This window comes from Centropristis striata, chromosome 23 (genome assembly GCF_030273125.1).
Source record: "Centropristis striata isolate RG_2023a ecotype Rhode Island chromosome 23, C.striata_1.0, whole genome shotgun sequence".
Lineage (NCBI taxonomy): Eukaryota > Metazoa > Chordata > Actinopteri > Perciformes > Serranidae > Centropristis > Centropristis striata.
This window is the reverse complement of record NC_081539.1, coordinates 21,731,625-21,750,767: the sequence shown is the minus strand read 5'-3', so window position 1 is coordinate 21,750,767 and position 19,143 is coordinate 21,731,625. Positions and strand designations below refer to the sequence as shown.

The 19,143-nt window shown below is 39.1% G+C and overlaps 1 protein-coding gene across 2 annotated transcripts in view; it reads left to right on the top strand.

The window, feature by feature from the left end:
- The first annotated feature begins 5,790 nt into the window (after nucleotides 1-5,790).
- The window catches only part of phldb2b (pleckstrin homology-like domain, family B, member 2b), a 45,207-nt gene continuing 31,854 nt past the window's right edge, over nucleotides 5,791-19,143 (top strand). Inside the window, exons 1-5 of one of the 2 annotated variants that reach the window (XM_059326838.1) lie at nucleotides 5,791-5,876; nucleotides 6,161-6,321; nucleotides 15,449-15,505; nucleotides 15,640-15,763; nucleotides 18,695-18,793. In XM_059326838.1, coding sequence (XP_059182821.1) covers nucleotides 6,289-6,321; nucleotides 15,449-15,505; nucleotides 15,640-15,763; nucleotides 18,695-18,793 — 313 coding nt within the window. In that variant the 5' untranslated portion in view covers nucleotides 5,791-5,876; nucleotides 6,161-6,288. Of the gene's footprint in view, nucleotides 5,877-6,052; nucleotides 6,322-15,448; nucleotides 15,506-15,639; nucleotides 15,764-18,694; nucleotides 18,794-19,143 lie in introns of those variants that run through there. The other variant, XM_059326837.1, reaches the window with a different exon arrangement.

Below are 19,143 nucleotides of genomic sequence, written 5' to 3'. Positions count from 1 at the left end.
CACCTTTAGTGGGAATTGCAGGGGGGAAGCCAAATATGTGTGGAACGTGTGCCACAGTGCTCATAAAACATGTGCACCCATACATATACGCAGCTTTAAATGTTTATGTTTATAGTATTTTTGCTCAGTATTTTTCACTTCCATTGTTTAACTAGAGTTGCAGAAATGGAAAGCATTTCCTGGGACAGTAAAAGTATGTAGGGGATATGCTTAAAAGGGCATTTACAGTATATGACAATGTTCAGCACATGTCAAGTCTGCATAAGGATCCGTTAAACAGAGCTGGTATTGTACATTTAGAAATAGCAAGGGGAAAAGGGACAATGTATTGTAGTCTGAAAAGTTGTATTTGTGTCTATCTGCCTGTGTGTCTGCTTCAATGTGTGCTGCTCTGTTTGTGTGTGAGCTTTGTGGGACGAGTGATTACTATGCATGACATAGAGAGTACTGCAGTGACAGTCGCCCTGCATTCCTGTGGTCAGAGGAGGAAAGAGAGACTGCAGAAGACGAGGCAAAGTGATTTACAAAGCAGAGAGGAAAGAAAGAGAAAGTTCAGCTGAAGAAATGGAGAATGCAGAAAGAGCTTCATGAACAGATGTTGTTTTCCCTTCTGCAGCAGCAGCATCTAACAGGAAAGTAAAATGTTTTCTTTTCATATCAACTCTGCCCTCTTTCACTCTCTGACTCACTTGTGTGAAATTGCCCGGTCCGTCCAGACCGCATTGTTGACATGGCCGAGCGTGGTCACCAAGCACCGCGAGCCTCTCACACACCATCAACACACACTCACAAGCACAGGCACTTTAATTGTGGAGTAATTACACATACCACGGCAGGCAAGTGGGAGAGCAGAGAGCAGCAGCTCCAACTGATGGAGAACATTCCTTTGTTGTTTGGATTGGTCCTCTCTCTCTCTTTCTGTCTCACACTCACTCCTCTGTATCCCTGCTGGCTTCCCAGGTTTCAAAGGAGAAGACGACAACTGGAGCATGATCTTCCAGGTGTTCATAAAGTCCCTCCATAATGATACTGCATCGTGCCTGTGTGCATGTATATGCCAACAAAGATTCAGGCTTCACCAACATGGTGCAAACATTGACACACAGCTCTCAAAAACAACATTTCATTTTTTTTGGTCCTGTTGGGCACCACAGTCTAAGCAGATCTGCAAATACATTTTGTTCTTAACATCAGAACACGTCATTTCTTTCCTTGAATTCTACACTTAAGTGCTTTCCCCATCTGCACCACAAGTTAATGCAAACAGCCTGTACTTGGCTTCATCACAGCCACATGCAGAGTCTTTAATAAGGATTTTCTTTGGCATTTTAGTTGCAGTAATACCATCCAGTGGTGAAATGTAACTAAGAACATTTAGTCAAGTATTGTACATAAGTACAATTTTGAGGTACTTTACTTGAGTATTTCCACATGTGTAACTTTATACCTCTACTTCACTTCATTTTAGGGGGAAGTACTGTACTTTTTACTCCACTACATTTAGCTGACAGCTTTAGTTACTTTTAAGGTCAAGACCTAACATGAAAAAATATGATCAATTTAAAATGCTTATGCATGTTTATACATCAAACCACATAATAGTATATTAAGTAGTTAATGCTGCTTATAAATGCATCAAAACTTTTACTTGTAGTGGAGTAATTCAACAGTGTGGTATTAGTACTTTTAATACTCCGAATACTTCTTCCACCACTGATACCATCACACTCATGCTTTGGTTGCATGGTGTGGTGGGTGTAACTATTCTAAGAAAGCCATTTATATCAGCCTTAAAAAAGTATTAAACACCACTCTGCAAATACACTGGTGAGTAAACCAGGTTTGAGTTCATTTAACCACTATATCCCTGGTGTTAAGTGATGTCAGTGACCCGAGTCGACCACGTCAGTAACATCCATTACCCACAGATCAAACCGTTCTCTTTTAGACGATGATGAGTATTGGAACAGCTGCAAAAACAGATGACACTGTAGGCCTATCTTATGACCATCCTCAGTACACATCTGACAGTATGTGGGGTGAGTAAAGAAAAAAAAACATGTAGAGGCACAGCACCAGATGACAAACAGAGGAAAATGCTTACTTACCCTTAAGCCACAGACAGTGTCAGTGTCATCCAATTATCTGTCATTAAGATGATATTAAAAGCATGTCGTTGAATAGTTTTACCAACACAAATCTTCAAAGCGCAACATCAATGATCATGCCGGGGATTTCCCTCAGATTGAATGAGCTTGTTGAGCGTTGGTGCTAAGTGGTTCGGATAGTGTTTCACAGGCTTTTTTGTACGGTACATTTCTGCTAAAAACAATTTTTAAAAGTGAGATGCAGGATTTGTCTGAATGAAAGTACAGGGTCTCCTGTCACCGGTTGAATCCCTCTCCAAACAGCTCCAGAGTTCCTGCTCAGCCTCCTAGGATCACATGGGAGTTGTGGAATTCACTCGGGAATGCTGTCAAACGTTCAGCGGCCTTCTCAAAAACACACGGCCTCTGAGATGATGTCACTGGGAAAGCTTAGCAGCTCTCATGCTAGCAAAGCAACCATGGAGGCATAATAGCTTTATAGCTTCTGGGAACACTTGACAAGAAAGAATGTTAAAAGGAACCATTTTCACGGAGAATTATCCTGATAACAATAAGCTGTTGGCTCAAAGATGCATCTGTTAATGTTAAGTCAAGACTTAAAATGACCAAAAAGACCACATGACATGTTGATGTGAAAGCAATTTTTTTTTTTAAATGATCTTGGTTGCATCAAGAGTTGGGGTTGTGAACTTTATGTAACTTGAAGATTGACACTGTAAGGAATATGTGAATCTGTGTGTATAAAACTTTTATTGACTCTGCTATGGCTAGGGTTGCAAAATTCCGGGAATTTTCAAAGTTGAAAACTTTCCACTGGAATTAACGGGAATAAATGGGAATAAACTGGGATTTTTACATTTTACTTATTTTTTTTAATGGGTGGGGTCAGAGGGGATGAGTAATATTTAACTCAACATTCATGTTTTTGTTGTTCAATGAAAAATAGATTGTTCAATAACATACTTAAAAATTGATAAAGTTCTCCTTACACATAAATCTGTTGAAGTGTGGATGTTTGCTTATGACTAAACAAAATGTTTATGTCTATGTTTGGATATGATACAGTTTATTTAAATCACCCCCAATTTCCAGTTCCCACAAATTGCCATGATTGTCATGGAAAGTTTCTGATTTTGGATATTTCCAAAATTCCCCAGCTTGACTTCCCATGGAAAGTTTCTGGAAATGTACTGGACATTTTCCACCCCTTTGCAACACTAATCTTGGTTGCATGGGTTGACAGGAATGACAAAATCACAAGATTGTTTTGTAACTTGAAGACTGACACTAGGGATATGTGATTCTGTGTGAAAACCTATTGACCTATTGACTCGGCCTTGGCCAGTAGATCTCCAGACATACCGGGTGCCATGGAGAGCCTAGGAGCAGTGGATAAAGTGGAGCAGGGCTGGGTGCACAAGCTCTTTTCCTGTTTATCCTCTAAGACATCCTTGCAGTGCCTGAGAGATAAGATAATCCTGCTGCCATGGATATGCATGTGTGTGCATGTGCTTTTGTTTGTGCGTATGCAACCCTCCTCGGACTCCGTCCTAACCAGAGGACCAATTTCAGGACTGGATTTATCCTTTTCCAGCCATAAGAACACACTACGCGTCACACTCCAGTTGCTGCTCCTGTGCTTAGCCTAAACAAAATTCTGCATGACTTAGTTTGTATTATAGTTCTGCATAATGCATGTTGTTGTTTTATATAACCTCTGTTATGAACTGTGGAGAATGCATGAACCTCTGCCAAATAAAATTACCCACCACTGATACAGAACTGCTTGCATCTGCCGGCATGACAGTACATGTAGCTGAGATTTTTCTGATGGTGCACATAACTTATGCAAAGAGCAGCCTGCCACCACTGAAATACCCACAGTTCCTCGTGTGCAGCATTGGACAGATATTATTTTTAAGCTCCATGTTTTTATTATGCTAGATATTAATATATATCCTTAGCTATAGTTGGCCATTCAAATTTACAGGGGAAAGAGTTTGTATTTCAAGCCAAGGTTGTTTGTTCAACCACCCATAAAGATATAATTCTGGCATGTAATAATAATGATAATAATACATCATTTTCCAGCTTGGGTAGACCACACCCACCTCGTTCTTTTAGGAGTTGTAAAATCTCTGATTCTGAGTTTCCTGCCTGCCAAATAAAGACTGACATTGCTTTATTAATGTTTCTAATATAATTTGGTTTTAAAATCACAAAAAAGCATAAGCACAGGGTAAATTAATTTGGGAAGCATCATCTCCTTAATCAAATTAAATTTGCCAACAAAAGGTATAGGCAAGATTCCTCTGTCTTACCATATTTCTTTAAGATGTGTAATCAAAGGGTTAATACAGAGTATTCACTTTTGCTGTGACTCTTCTTCTAAGAAATTTGAACCCTTTAGGGGCCCAGCATATGGCTCAACAAAATCAGGTTCATCATATTGACAGTAAATCCAGTCATAAAGCATTATTTGAAAACGTATTAAAATTAACTTTGTACCCAGATATCCAATTTCTTTAACACGATCCATCACAGCTGGTATTGACTTAATCAGACCTGTTCAGCTCAAGCGAACATCATCTACATATAATATAATTGTTTGTTGTTTTGTCCCTATTATAGTGCACCACAGGAATGACTTCTTAAATCCAGAAGTAAGTTGAGCCCATTGGGTGCATCCCCTAAAATTCAATGAGGATTTTGAATGGGTTTTTGGTTAGATGCCTGAAATAAGGTCTGTGGTTAACACAAGCTTAAGAGATGTTCGCGTTTTGTTGTATGACATAAAATATGTTAGTAAATACTTCCACTTGTGTGTCTTGGCATTTTTACGTGTCCTTAAAAAGGCAGTTGCTAACAAGTGGCTAAATGATACAGTGGTTGTCGGGGACATTAAACGTCATCATGCCGGACACAGACTGCAACTCTCTCAGTCGCTCTGGCAAACTCTTTAGATTTAGAACAATTTATTAGGTTACAGATTCGCTATCTTGTCAAAACCACTGGTTAGCTCTTCTCTCTTCTTTAGAGACTGTCTGAAGCAAAACAGTAGTGACGTAGAAGTCATGGTGTAGTCCGCTATAGTATAATATTAGATTTTTACTTCTGTCGCTTGCATTGACGCTTCAAACCCAATAAAAAGTGGTGTTCATCAAAATAAAATTAAAATGTCTTAAAAATTACAAACACATATTCCCATTCAATCAATAAACCATTTTTTTAGCGGCCATAGATAAGATGGCCTCAGACCAAGATTGGGATCATGAATAATGTTAAATAAACAACCTCTGACCCTTTGTAAATCCAGACTGATCTGAATCCATGATGTAAGTCAGTAGCCTACATGTTATCTCTAGGGATGGCACATCTTTTGGATAGGGTTATAGTTTCTTTCTCCACATACTTACAATTTATTGACCATCATCATTAATTACGAGTGCCTGTTGCATGAGTTAAGTCAGTTTGTTTGTGCATCAGTCTAGATCTGTCTCCACAGACTGAATGAATCACAACCCACTGTATTAGGACTGCGTTGTGTCATGTGAATGGAGACTAGACTGCATTCCTGCTGTAATATCATTAGCCAAACATGCTTCTTATCGTGCTTTCTTATCATTGCTGCCAAGTAACTTTGGAAGATTAAAAAAGGCCTTTTCTTTCTCTTTGTTCTCTTTTTCTCTCTATCACCCTTTTTGTCCCTCTGTCACCCTAAAGGCTTCTTCTCTCTTTGAGCCAGTGGGAATGAGAGGTCAAGTGAAGGTGGACTGTTAACACCTGCACATTATGATTTGTGTGTGTGTGTGTGTGTGTGTGTGTGTGCTTGAGAGAGAGAGAGAGAGAGAGAGAGAGAGAGAGAGAGAGAGAGGGAGAGAGACTCCCTCCCCTTGTTCCCTCTCCAGCTTCACTTCCAGCTGTTCCTGCATTCCTCCACACGTCGCAATTGGCTGAGGCCGCCGGCTTTTTTACGTTTTGTGTACATTTGGAGTGTGTGTGTGCGTGTGTGGATGTGACATGGATTAAAAGTATCTCCTACAAATCCACAGGTTGCTGTTACCGCACATGGAATGTATTTGCCGTCAAGAGAAGAGACTGTGATCACAACAAAGGCAGACCTGACACTGTATTTTCGGGATTTTGGAGCAGCTGCGTAATTGCGTCCTTATTCTGCACGATGACAGAAGTGGCCAGTCCTTCTTCAATAATGGTAAGCTCTTTTGTTTATTGTTGACAATTACGGAGTTCCATATTTAAACTCTTTCTTAGAGTTTCAACAGCCACTGGTGTTAAATCCACAGGGTTCTTAACAGTGTTTGTGTCTTAAGCTAAATCTTATCCCACTTTAATTCCAGATTTGGTTCTCAGCTGATAAAACACAGGGAGTGTTTTGTTTGTATCTGGGCTACTGATAAGAAATGTAAATTTAGGCCTATTTTATAATCGAATGCACTGAAAACTAAATAAATACACATGCTTGGTGACCTGGCCGGTAATATTGAAATATTTTACATTTTGTAACGAGGCTATATCGTCTAAATATATTTCCTATACCATTACCAGCTGTAAAAAATATCACCATGGTGAGATATGAGTACCAAAGGGATGTTATAGTCTATAAGAGGACTGGCCAGAGAAGTGGTTTGACTGATTATGAATACTATGTATTATTCTAAATTAGTGTGTGAATAAAACCCTTATTCCACATTTGACACAAACGTACCTGGAGAATATCTTTGGATCAGCCCAGGACACAAGCTTGTAAATAGGGCTGGGCGATATGAACAAAATCTCATATCCCAATATTGGTCATTTCATATCTTGATAATGATATTTATCACAATATAGTGTGTCGTCTGGTAACTCAATAAATAGTCTCTATGAAATAACCACATGGTAAAGCTTATTTTTCTATACTCCATATTCCATGTTAGCGAGACAGCACCTCCCACATGCAAAAATCAGAACGTATAGTGTCTTCCAAATGATGTAAATATTGCCCTAACCAGTGGTGAAAAAAGATTCAGATTCAGATCCCTTAGTTAAGTAAAAGTACTAATACCACACTGCGAAATTACTCCACTACAAGTAAAAGCCCTGCATTCAAAACTTACTCAGCATCAAAATGTACTTAAAGTATCAAAAGTAAAAATATTCATTATGCAGATTGGACCCACCCAGATTGCTTTATATATTCCAAATATATTGTTGGATTATTTGTATCGATACATTTATGTAAGCAGTTTTTTAATTTAGTAAAGATAGGGCTCATTTAAATACTTAATCTACTGCTATGAGGTTTAATCGGAAAAATGGCTTATCACTTTAAATTAATCATGTTTTTTTATTAAATCTTGACATGAGATGTAACTAAAGCTGTCGGCTAAATGTAGTGGAATAAAAAGTACAATATTTGCCTCAAAAATGTAGTGGAGTAGAAGTATAAAGTTACATAAAATGGAAATGCTCAAGTAAATTACATGCACCTCAAAATTGTACCATATTTGATTCAATGTATTTAGTTACATTCCACCACTGGCCGTAACCCATTCAGCCACTGCTTTTTCAACATCACAATAGAAAAAATATAGAAAAATGTAAACCATATACATTATACTGTTTCGATGATATATATTGTCATCTTGCCCAGCCCTACAGGTACACCCAAATTATTTGTGACTCAGATGATGAATCGAAACTCTTTTTATAGCTTCCTTGAGTTCCTTGAAAGCACAGCATGTTGCTTCCCCTCTAATGCAGCCAATCATGTGGCCTTACTTGGAAATCAACCAACACTTTTAACAAACCAGACCAAGTCTTACCACCTCCCACCTCTTTAACATGTCAGATTGGATGAAGAGTATGCATGGCTGTGGTCTGTAACCGTGGAAAAGGGTGGCGATAAATCAGGCCTTGTGAATCTAAATTGATCTGACATCATATTTCCTTTGATTTTCCAGTGGGGAAATGATGCACAGCGTTAAACATGGGTCACATAGAGTTTGTCTGTCAGTTAGAAACAAGTTGTATGCTGCATATCATGGCTCTGGATCCTGTGTAATTATTAGGTTGTGGATTTGTCTTTGGTGGGTCCAACCACAGCACTTTACCCAGATAGCGAAACACATCTTGTGTTTAGTAAAAACCTTACCACAGAGAGTGTAACGTCAGAGATTCCTTTTTTAGAATCTGCTTAAAGTTTAAATCTCCAAATGTGGTATTATTACACTGCCACTGGAATGCTGAGCTAATGTTAAAACCTTTATACCTGTCATGTTGGCTCAGGCCATGATGTGGAATCCAGGAGGATACAACTGTTCGGACTCATACCAATACTTTTCTCAGCTACTGGACTTACACCAGACTGAAAGAATTATCATATGTGCAGATACAGCACTTAAAGGGATCGTTTGTGTGCTGAAGAAAATATTATTTGTACTCTCCCTCCACAGTATGTAAGATTATGTGTTTACCAGGTATATGATTGGATTGCCATCAGTGCAGTATAGGATCATATTTTGTTTGGAAGCCGTTGTGGAACTTGGGGAAATGTGGGGGGGTTTTTTTGTTGATTTTTTTGCCCCCTGTTAATCTATTTTCCTTCATCTGTGGATTCTTCAGTCTGTGTTTTTATCCATTTTCTTTTCTTTTGTCTGCCCGACACACTCAGTTTGTTTTTCTTATTATCTCAAAGTCCATCTTTCCTTCTTCCTCTCTTCTTAGCTGTCACAGTTTAATTCACCATGTGAGCTATGTTACTTTTGTGGGTTATATGTCCCTCGACCCGTTCACTGTCCCTCCCTGTCCCTCTGTCATATCCGGCCCCTCAGAAACCCAAACATCAGTTGATCCCCTCCATATGGCTGTGGAGGTAACCTGGGCTTTTCCAAAGACACACACACCCTCAATAGAAATTCAAGTTAGATTTCCTCCAACTTTGACTCAGCTGCAATAACAATGGACTTTCTTTCCTGTGAGGATCTTGCATTTCTGTAAATGATGAAAAAAACCCTCATTGGAGTGTGAGAGAGTTTGAGTTGGAGAACAATGACGGTGGATGTTTGTTGTGTTTTAGCACAGGTTCAAGGTCAAGTTGGGTTAATCAGGTTGTTTTCACCAAAACACACACACACACACAGGCATGGAAACACACCTAATCAAAGACACAAACACATGCAACCACACACAGTGAAGTCAATATAAGAGTCTCTTGTGAGGAGTGACAAAGAAAAGCAGTAATTTCTGTCCAAATGGACTGCCTACGTGCATGTGTGTTGTGTGTGTGTGTGCGTGTGTGTGGGAATGTTGACGTCTATGGTGTGTATGCATGCGTATTGCATATATTAAAGCTTTGTTGAAGACATTATTACACACAAAACACAGAGTGCAGTGAAGAGAAGGGAGAAAGATAACCCCATTTAGTCCAATGAGTTGCTCTATAAGAGGGACACAGAGAGAGGGACTCCATATTAAACAGCATCTGTGATACAATGCTGGCTTTGTCAGGTGGGAGGAGGAGAGGGTAATGCTGGAATGTAAGGGGAGGGGATGTTAGTGAGGGATGGAGAAAGAGAGATAGAGACAGAGAGGCAGAGGAGTGCAATGAGGGTAAAGGCAGAATTTTGGCCGAAATGAATCATATCAAGACCATGAGAGAGGAAATCAGGTAGGAAGACTGCATTTTAAACAAATAAGATACAGGTAATATTCAAAATAATTACAATGATACGACTGAGCAAATGGGAAGAAAAATAAGTGTTATTCTTAATAGTTTGGGAAATGGGATCACTGATTGTTTACATGTTTGCCCATATACTGTATGGCACTCAAAGATGAGCATGGACATAATACAATACACATATATTTACCACATTCATTTACAGGAAGATTGTTCTCTTATATCTCATGGTGTATTTCCACTGCATCGCAAGCACTTGTTTTCCAAAACCCAAAGTCCTGGAAAACATTTTCAAAAGAAAAGTGCCCTCATTAGAGTGCAAATTTCCACCAGGTGTGTCTTCCTCTCCCACTCAAACAAAAAAGAGTTCAAACAACTGTTGCTTCCTCATGGCTCGGTTACAAGATGGCGGTGAAGATAACAAAAACTGGGATCTATTCATCCCGTATTGGGCCTAACGTTAGTGGATCAGAACATAATGGGCATGGAATCCATCTGCAGATGTTCTAGTTCAAATGAAACCAAACTTTTCTATGGATGGAAGTTTTTGAGCCACAATAGACGCCAAAATGTGGCCTGCAACAGACTAGGTAAGGCTTGCTATTGGCCTAATTGATTGCCAGAAATGGCTTTTGCTACTGCAGCATGCTGTCACTTGTTGCCTCTACCGGCTGCTTATAAAATAGTCAATAAAAAATGTTTTTCAAAATAATTGTATCACCTCAACCATGAGAGATCTTTGAGCATCCAGTCGTTAATGTGCACAAAAAATATCAGGATGATGGGTGAGAGATTAACCATGGAAAGACACACGCATGGCCAAATGCATGATTCCCTCATTTTGTTAGTTGTCCAGGTTACATATAGCTTGAATAGATGCAACAGGAACCAGAGCAACATGTAACAATTGCAGAGTCTGCAAAGAATGTTAAAAAAAGTAAGTAAATCTGCATACTCCTTCATACCTGAGATTCATGTAGTGCTCTTTTCAAAAGTGTCTTTTCCACATGAAACCAGGTACATTTTATTTAACTATCAAGTGCACATTTTACAGGTACCTTGAGTGCAGCTAGCTCTAACCCTAACCCAACCCTTATCTTCATTAGTTGGTCAAGTTTATACCCCAGCTTATATGTCTGCCTGCCTTAAAACACCCTCTATAGCCTAAGGCCATTGTAAACTACTTCAATAACAGACATATACACTGAAGGAGCCGATGGCCAACATGACGTTTCTGGATTAAAAGTAGAAAAGGAGAATCCTGACTCTTCTGTGCTTTTGCTATTAATGTTGATACACTTAATAGTTTAACTCAGCTCACAACTACCCACAATATCTTGAACCCTATTTTAGCCATTGCAAATGAGAGAATTGGTATGCACATCAGACAGTTTCTAATTATTTTATTCTGAAAAATGCCATATTGAAGTTTAACCCAAGATCATGCAGCTTGTTTGTTTTTTACAGACTGACATCCATGCAAGGATTTAAGCGTGCAAATTAGTGCACTAAAAAATCTGTTCAAAATCAGGGACATTAACAACACGCTGAGCTGTCCTTAGCTGTCCTGAGATGTGGCTATGAAAATGCAGCCTGCAAAAGGAACAGACATCAACAATAATGTAACTGAAACAGAGAGAAAGACAAAACAGATGTGGAGGAAATACAAACAGAGGAGGGCACTGGACAGAGGGATAAAAGCAGAAGATGAAGAAAATATAAAGGATGAGATGAAAGAGTCTGAGAATGTGGAATCTGTACTTTTTGGTTTTATGAGTCCACTCTCTTTTTCACTTTCTTTTTTCCATCACCCCATATTTCTATCTTCATCTTCGTGTCCAGATGCAGACCAAACGGAGCATTTTGGGGAGACTCAGCTGTTTTACAGATGGGATCAAAGAGAGACTTCATATGCAGGCGCTTTCTTGTACTTGTGTCCTTGTTATTTAAAAAAAGCTTTATGTATGTATGTATGACGTTGTTTTAGCTGCATGGTCTTCAGTTATTTAAAGGGCTAGTTCAGGTGTACAACAGATTTAGGATTAAAGTTATTATTAAAAGTGGGTCAGAGCTGCACATTTTGGATATTTTTCCATAAAAGGAAAAAGAAATCTTTGAAAACTTCTCCAGTCTCTCATTCCATTCCATTCCAGGAGTTAGTTTGTGATGAAATGTTCAGTTTACTCTGCTGTACTTCCTGTCCCTTAGTCGGCCTCATATGTTACCTGACACTGATACTAATTATTCACATAGATTATAACATATTGCGTCATAAAACTCCATTGTATCTGTAATGGAAATATGACATCCTGTCAAATTAATGTTAAGCCAAAGGCATATAACTGTACAAACACACTTAAACACTTTTAACACTTGTCATGTGTTTAATGTAGAGTTTTTTCTTTAAAAGTAAATTGTGTGATTTCTCAGATATGTTTAAGGTTGTCAGTTAAGGGTGATCTACTATCAACATGTGTGTTTGATATACCATTAGTTGTCATCCTCCATGCTAACTCCCCTGTGTAGACTATGTAAAGAAATGATTTGCAATGATGTCTCAAAAAATGAGAAACTAAACCTAACAATACCAGTATTCTTAAATCTTGAAATGCACAATTCATGGAATCCTTTATTACAATGTATGCTACAAATGTTGTTGTGCATGCTGTGAATGATTCATATGCATGATTGACTGCAGTGTTTGGGCATGAGGTGTCTCATAGGGGTGTAGTATTTAATCCTGCTTTAATGGATTTTTTGGCCACATGGGGGCAGTGCAACAAGCTGTAGAAGCAACCTTGACATTTTAGATCGTTACTTTATACCGCTGCCAGGGTAAACATATTAGCATATTAGCAATTAGCATTCATTTGGAGTCCTGTCTCCGGTCACCTGATGAATACAACTCAAATATTCACTCGCTTTCAGCTTTATGTTGGTCTCCACTAACAACGGATTGTTGTTAACATCTGTAGGCTACATCTGTTGTTTGTTGCTGGGAAAGTAGTGCACGGTGAGTTTATCTGAGCTTGTTTGCTCAAAAAACAACTAAAAGCTGAACAGTTGCCTAAAGTGAAGGGGAAATGAGGCTGATGAGAGTTTTGGGAGTGAACCAAAAAGTGAAGCTGTGGGTTAGGTTACCAAAACCATGATCTTCAAGGCACTAAAAGCTTCATTCAGCTGAGGGGAACGGCTGAGTCAAATGTCTGTGGGTTCATCACAATAAGCGATGCCTTTCACATTATTCATATTCATCCACTATTATATTGATTAGAGCAGCTTTAAAAGCTCGGGATTTAACAGCAAAGTCTTTAGAAGTACATCATGATATTTGTGTGTGGCCTGCAAATACCTAGACCATTTAGTAATCTGATACTCAGAGACCCTGATAGGATCAGGTTTGGTGATTGGAGATTGTGGTGACCCCCTTAAGGATGCCAGAAATCTGAAAATCTAGAAGGGGGGTTGACACACCCCACTGCTCTGCTTAAACTAGAGCACAACAAGACCAAAGACTTGTCTTGACCTGCCCAGACTGGCGCTCACCTGGTGAAAGAAGAAGGGGAGGGGGGTGTCTGTAAAAAAGAGCGTTGTGGGGACAATGAGGAGTAATGATGAAGTATTGCAGAGTGAGAGTCAAGGAGAGTTCGGGTTGGAAAGGACATATAGGAAGGAAACAAAGGAGACAACATTCAATTACACTTTGAATCTGCATGTGATCTCTATTTTCCATGTGGTCTCTGCATTTGTCCAGCTGATGTTGCCATCATACACTGTGTGTTTGCTTTGTCTACACTGTTGAAGAAAAAAATCAGTGGAATGTGGGGCCTCGTATCTTCATGCGATAACAAAAGGAGCTGATGTGTGCCTTTATTTGTGGATGTTGGTGCGTGCATAGGGGTTACAAAGGGTGGCTGAAACTGCGAAGAATAGCAAGTGTCCGCCTGAAAGTGTGTTTAAAGGCAATAAGGGTGTCAAAGCAGCAAAGGAAGTGACCTCAGAGAGGAAGTTGGCGCTGAATTAGAGGAAATGGTATGGAGCTGACTTTGATTCACGTTTCCTCTGCTGGTGATTGGAGGAAAGAAAGGAAAAGAGAGGGAGTGAGATTAAAAAGGCAGGAGGATGAGACATGGAAAGGAGAAGTGAAGGAAAGACAGGAGGAAGAAAGGGCAGAAGAGAAGACAAAAAGGTTGAAATAGAAAAGATAATTTTAGTTCAAGGAAGGGGAAAGTATTGAAAACAAATGAGAATGATGAACCCTGTGTAATGTATATTATTACATAAATAATACAGGATAACATGGAGAGAGAAGAGGAAGTGAGGAAGGAGGTGACAGAAGGTGGAAAAGGAGATGTGGTTGGGGTGGTTTCCCATGCTGTAATCATCTCTGCTTTGGTGAGAAGCACTCGTCCATCTGGGTGTTTTGTTCCTTTGAATGTGTGTGTATGTACACACAAATAGAAGCAAGACTTTTTTTCTTTATTGAATTGTAGGGTACTGCAGGGTTGTCCTTGGCACTGCATCTGAGTATGTGTGTCTCAAACACACACACACATCTTTGAGGCATTTTTGATTTTGTTTCCTTTTATCTCACTCTGTTTTCATTCCTCCTTATAGCTTATCATTCTCTGCCTTTCGTGACAGTTTTATCCTGCCCTGCTATTTCAGACTTTTCTCATGGCTTCATACACCCACACTTTAAAACATTTCCTTTATCTTAGACACCCACTGTCAATGAAGACGAAGTAAGAATAGTGAGGACAGTAAAGTCCAGTTAGGGGCCACTAGGGGCTGAAATGTGTATTACACACCCCACATAGTGAGTTGGCCAGAATAAAAGGTATACTGAGGCTTTATCTGTCATGAGGCGGACTTTTGATTCAAATGCTGAAATTAGATTAGTTAATTTCCTTGAGAGTGTGAATGTGATCAGGATAAGCATATCAGGACATTTGACCAGTGGCACAAGACAAACCTTATGAAGTTTCCAAGATTTAAATTGAATATTATGAATTATTGACTTCTTTACTGATTTCAGGGCAATCTCGGGTTGGGCATTCATTTGATGCAACTGATGAACATCTCTACCATGTGGCTCTGCGTGCACACACACACACATTTCAAACCCTAGGCAGTATGTTGGCGGACCATAACCAGCAAGTTGTGGGAACTGTGTTTTCATGGAACATTTCTACCAGTTCTTCCCAGTGTGTGTGTGTGTGTGTGTGTGTGTGTTTTTCCTCCCGAGTGGTATTTTCCCCTTGGAACACTTTCACACGGAGAGTTCCTCTCATGTGGCAGCAGCTGGGGCATGCATGGCATGGTTGTTTTTTTCTGTGTGTGTGTGTGTGTGTGTGTGTGTGTGTGTGTGTGTGTGTGTGTGCGTGTGCGTGTGCGTGTGTATGTGTGTGTGTGTGTGTAGGTGTGTGTGCTTGTGTTTGAGTGAAGATACTTATGGACACACAACTTTTGTGTACTTTTTCAACCCTACCCCTGCAAGTATTTAATATTTGCTTACATGTACAGGATGTTATGTGTACATGGATGTACATATACTGTAGCTGGGGCTACATACACTCACATGTTCTGAACAGATGTTAAGTGTGTGTTTTATTTACAGGCTAAGCTCATTTTCCATTCTCTCTCATCCATACTGCAGGACTCTGAGATGATGTTCCAACCAGAGTCAGATCAGATGTCCCCACTTGAACCCAAGGTGACACACACACACACACACACACACACACACACACACACACACACACGTTATTAATCAGTGTTTTATAACTCTTATATACCAATGATAAATACAGTATGAGTGACCTTTTCCACTCTGACTGATGCTTGTAGTCTCCGCCCCTGGACCTGATTGACACAGGGAAGGGGCTGAAGGTCCAGACAGCCACGCCTCATCTGGTGAGCCTGGGCAGCGGGAGGCTTAGTGTGGCAATCACCCTGTTGCCGCTAAAAGAAGGTAACCCACTCACATGTCCAGCATAGAAGCACATACTCTGTGGGTTAGGATTAGCAGGTCCTCCAGGTCCTATCTAACCATCCCTTTGCCTCTGCCTAGGATCTAGGAGTTTATGAATAAAGGTTATTCATCGCAAGTTGTGTCTTGCATAGACTGTAATAAAATAGTGTAGCCACTGTGACATTACCCATGGACTGTGGTTTTGAAGTCTGAGGTCCAGAATTTTGGCCATAGCCATCTTGCTTACATCATTCACCAAATTGGGTTTTTTTTTTGCAACCTTTGCATGTGCAGAACAGATCGGACAGACAGAAGGACACTACATTCTCATTATCTTTTAAGCGACCAAAATGTCAGACTAAAACACACAGTGCACTGTGGTAGCAACTTGTCAATCGTAAGGTAGTCCCGCCCTGCATTTCTTGCTTTATCATCTGGTTTTACTCTCAATGAGACTATAATTTACAAAATAAACTACTGTATTAAAGAAGACCTAAAACTAGCAATTAAGACCATAAACTCATGTAAAAATGTCTACTGAAGTAATAAATCATGTGAGCAACCAGTGAAGTTGCCCCCTGCTGGCCATTAGAAAGAATGTAGGTTTAAGGCACTTCCCTATTGACTTCATTTTTCAGGCCTGGAAGGTCACTTTGCCACCTGTGGAGAAACCAGATTTTTACAGTCTCCTCCCTTCCCTCCTTGTCCCTCCCTCATTGCTTTGTGTCCCTTTCTTTCAATGCTCTACTTCTCCCCACTTTTTGCCCTCTCTCTACCCGCCCATTGCATAATTTCCATGGTTACTGGAGAAGTGGGGGGGCTATTATAGAGGAAAGTGATACTCTTTGCTGGGTCACAATAAAGTCAAGGAAAGGAGCCAACACCACTTCCTTCCACAGGGCACCCTGGACTGACAACAGATATTTATACAAATTACTACATGCATGTCCCTAGTTATTTATTGTTATTGTCAATTAGGATGAAGATTACCCCACTTATTGGATAGTGTGCAGACGGAACCCACAGTTAATCATACAAAAATGAGGACAGCACTGCGCAACAGACTGCAACCCAAACAGCTATAAAACAGAGATGACTCACATAGTTTCATGACAATGTCTACTTCAACAGAGAGAAAGCAACAATTCCATGAAAGTGAAAGACTGAAATCCACACTGTTCCTTAGAGAAGTCATATTAAAATCAGTTGATGCACACACACAAACACACACAGGATGATTAGGTGACATAATTTGAATTTATAGTTATCTATAGTTTCTCTATCATCAGCCATTCACAGGTGTTGTGCACTTTTTCTCCCTCAATCACTCCTACCCTCTATATACTACTATATACACATACACATACATTTATCAGATCAGCAAGCCAAAGGTGCCATAGCTTACTATTCCCGCTAGTTGGCAAACAACATTAGATAGCAAAGAGATGGGAGCAAAGATAGCAAGATCTACAACATGATATAATGGGAGGCACGCTTGTACAACTGCTTATAATTCAATAGCCTGCAGACAGTAGATGGAATACTAATACAAACTGACTGAGATCAGATTAAAAGCATTAAACATTGAGTATATGTCCTTATACAACACTGGTGACAGTTGAAGAGTTAATAGCCTTGCGTGTGTCACAAAGCTCTCATTATATTCTTAATGCAGAGAGACAGACACTGTTTGTTTTTGCCCCTGTTAGCCATGAAAACAGTGCAGTGAAGAAGTGAGATAGATTTTAAATGGGTGGGTTTATGAAGCTGCAGTCAGTATAACAAAACCGCTAAACTGGTAAAGTCAGCATTGTGACATTTTATATTTTACAATATTATGTTTCTTGCATAGATTCTTTCACATCGCCACACATTTTCACATTTTTCATTTTCATAATTAAGTGAGGAATGCAAACAATGTGGACGAACTATTTCAGTAGAACTGAGGGTCTATTTTTCTCCAAAATATGTCCAATAAAGAAGAATTATGCTAGCAATATTGAAGCCTTTAAAGTATGGATCACAGACCACCCATATAGTTTAGAGATATACTGTAGCATCTTCACTGCAAACAATGGGATAAGTGATAAAACCCCATCTTTCTGTAGGATTATAAAAAATTTAAATCTATTTAGTTTTGAGGATTTGGTCAATACTATGAGTTAGGCGAAGAGGATTTTACTAATTATGCTGAACCCTCAAAAGATATTTAAGGTATTATCAGCAAATTTAAAAAAAAAAAGCTCCACTTTAGTGGATAGGAATACAACAGATTATATTAGACAGAGCTGGATAAAAATAATCTAATACTGTATTTTCAGAAGGAATGTAACTTCAACTTTGGAAAGATCAGTCTATTTCCACAAATAATGTTTTCTGGCGAGAATTTTGCTGGAAGAATATCATAAAAATTTTTTACCCCTAATTAGAAGTCAAAGTGGTTCAGAGTTTTTTTGTGTGGAGCAGCTTTTGCAGAAAATGTTCATGTTTTTTGCGAGCAGTTACCAAAGGCTGGCTTAAAAAGAATCCCTCCACCATACGACTTTTTAAATAAACATTATAAACTCTATTTGCAGCATGGAGAAAATGACAGAAATACCATTTTTGTATGTCAGAATGTATCTGTATACACTGTACTGTACCTGTACATGTGTCTATTCTATTCTCATTTTTACTAATTTTATGCTTTACACTAGGATGATACTGAAATGTATTCTGTTCTACATTTTTGCATAAAAAAGTATTTAAAAAAGACATACTGCATATGCATTTTTGCAATAGTTGAAGTTCTACTTATAAGGACGTTGTTCATGGTTTAGAGACACATTGAGATCTACACAATGACTGACACGCTACCAAGCCTAATTCTAATATCATATTTTCTATATTTTTTATTTTACTCTTGATTGTGTTTATTGTTTGATGTTCCAGGGGTGACCCGCATTGGACGAGAAGATGCTCCAATTCCTCAAGATATCACCATCCAGGGTCCTGGCATCGAGGCAGAGCACTGTGTCATCATCAATGAAGGTTGATGTCAGCTCACTAGTTCTCTTATCTTTTCGCAACTGCAAAGCAGGCACTAGAATTTGCATCTTCACATTCACAAGTGTGCACAGGCCTATGACTCCTCCTTTAATGAGCGAGGCATTTTATCTTGTGTATAATCTTACATTTGCACTACTGAATCTGTTAAAAAAAATCTGCCTATAAAGTGAGATGACAATATTAGAAAAAAATTGTCAAACTCAGAAAGAAATGATCTGCTCTATCAGCAAGTCACAAACGCACAAGTAGCCTACAGTATTTTGTCCTGTTTTAGGAGATATATTAACAAACCTGTAACATAAATGTTTAGAATTATTATATCACACCGATAT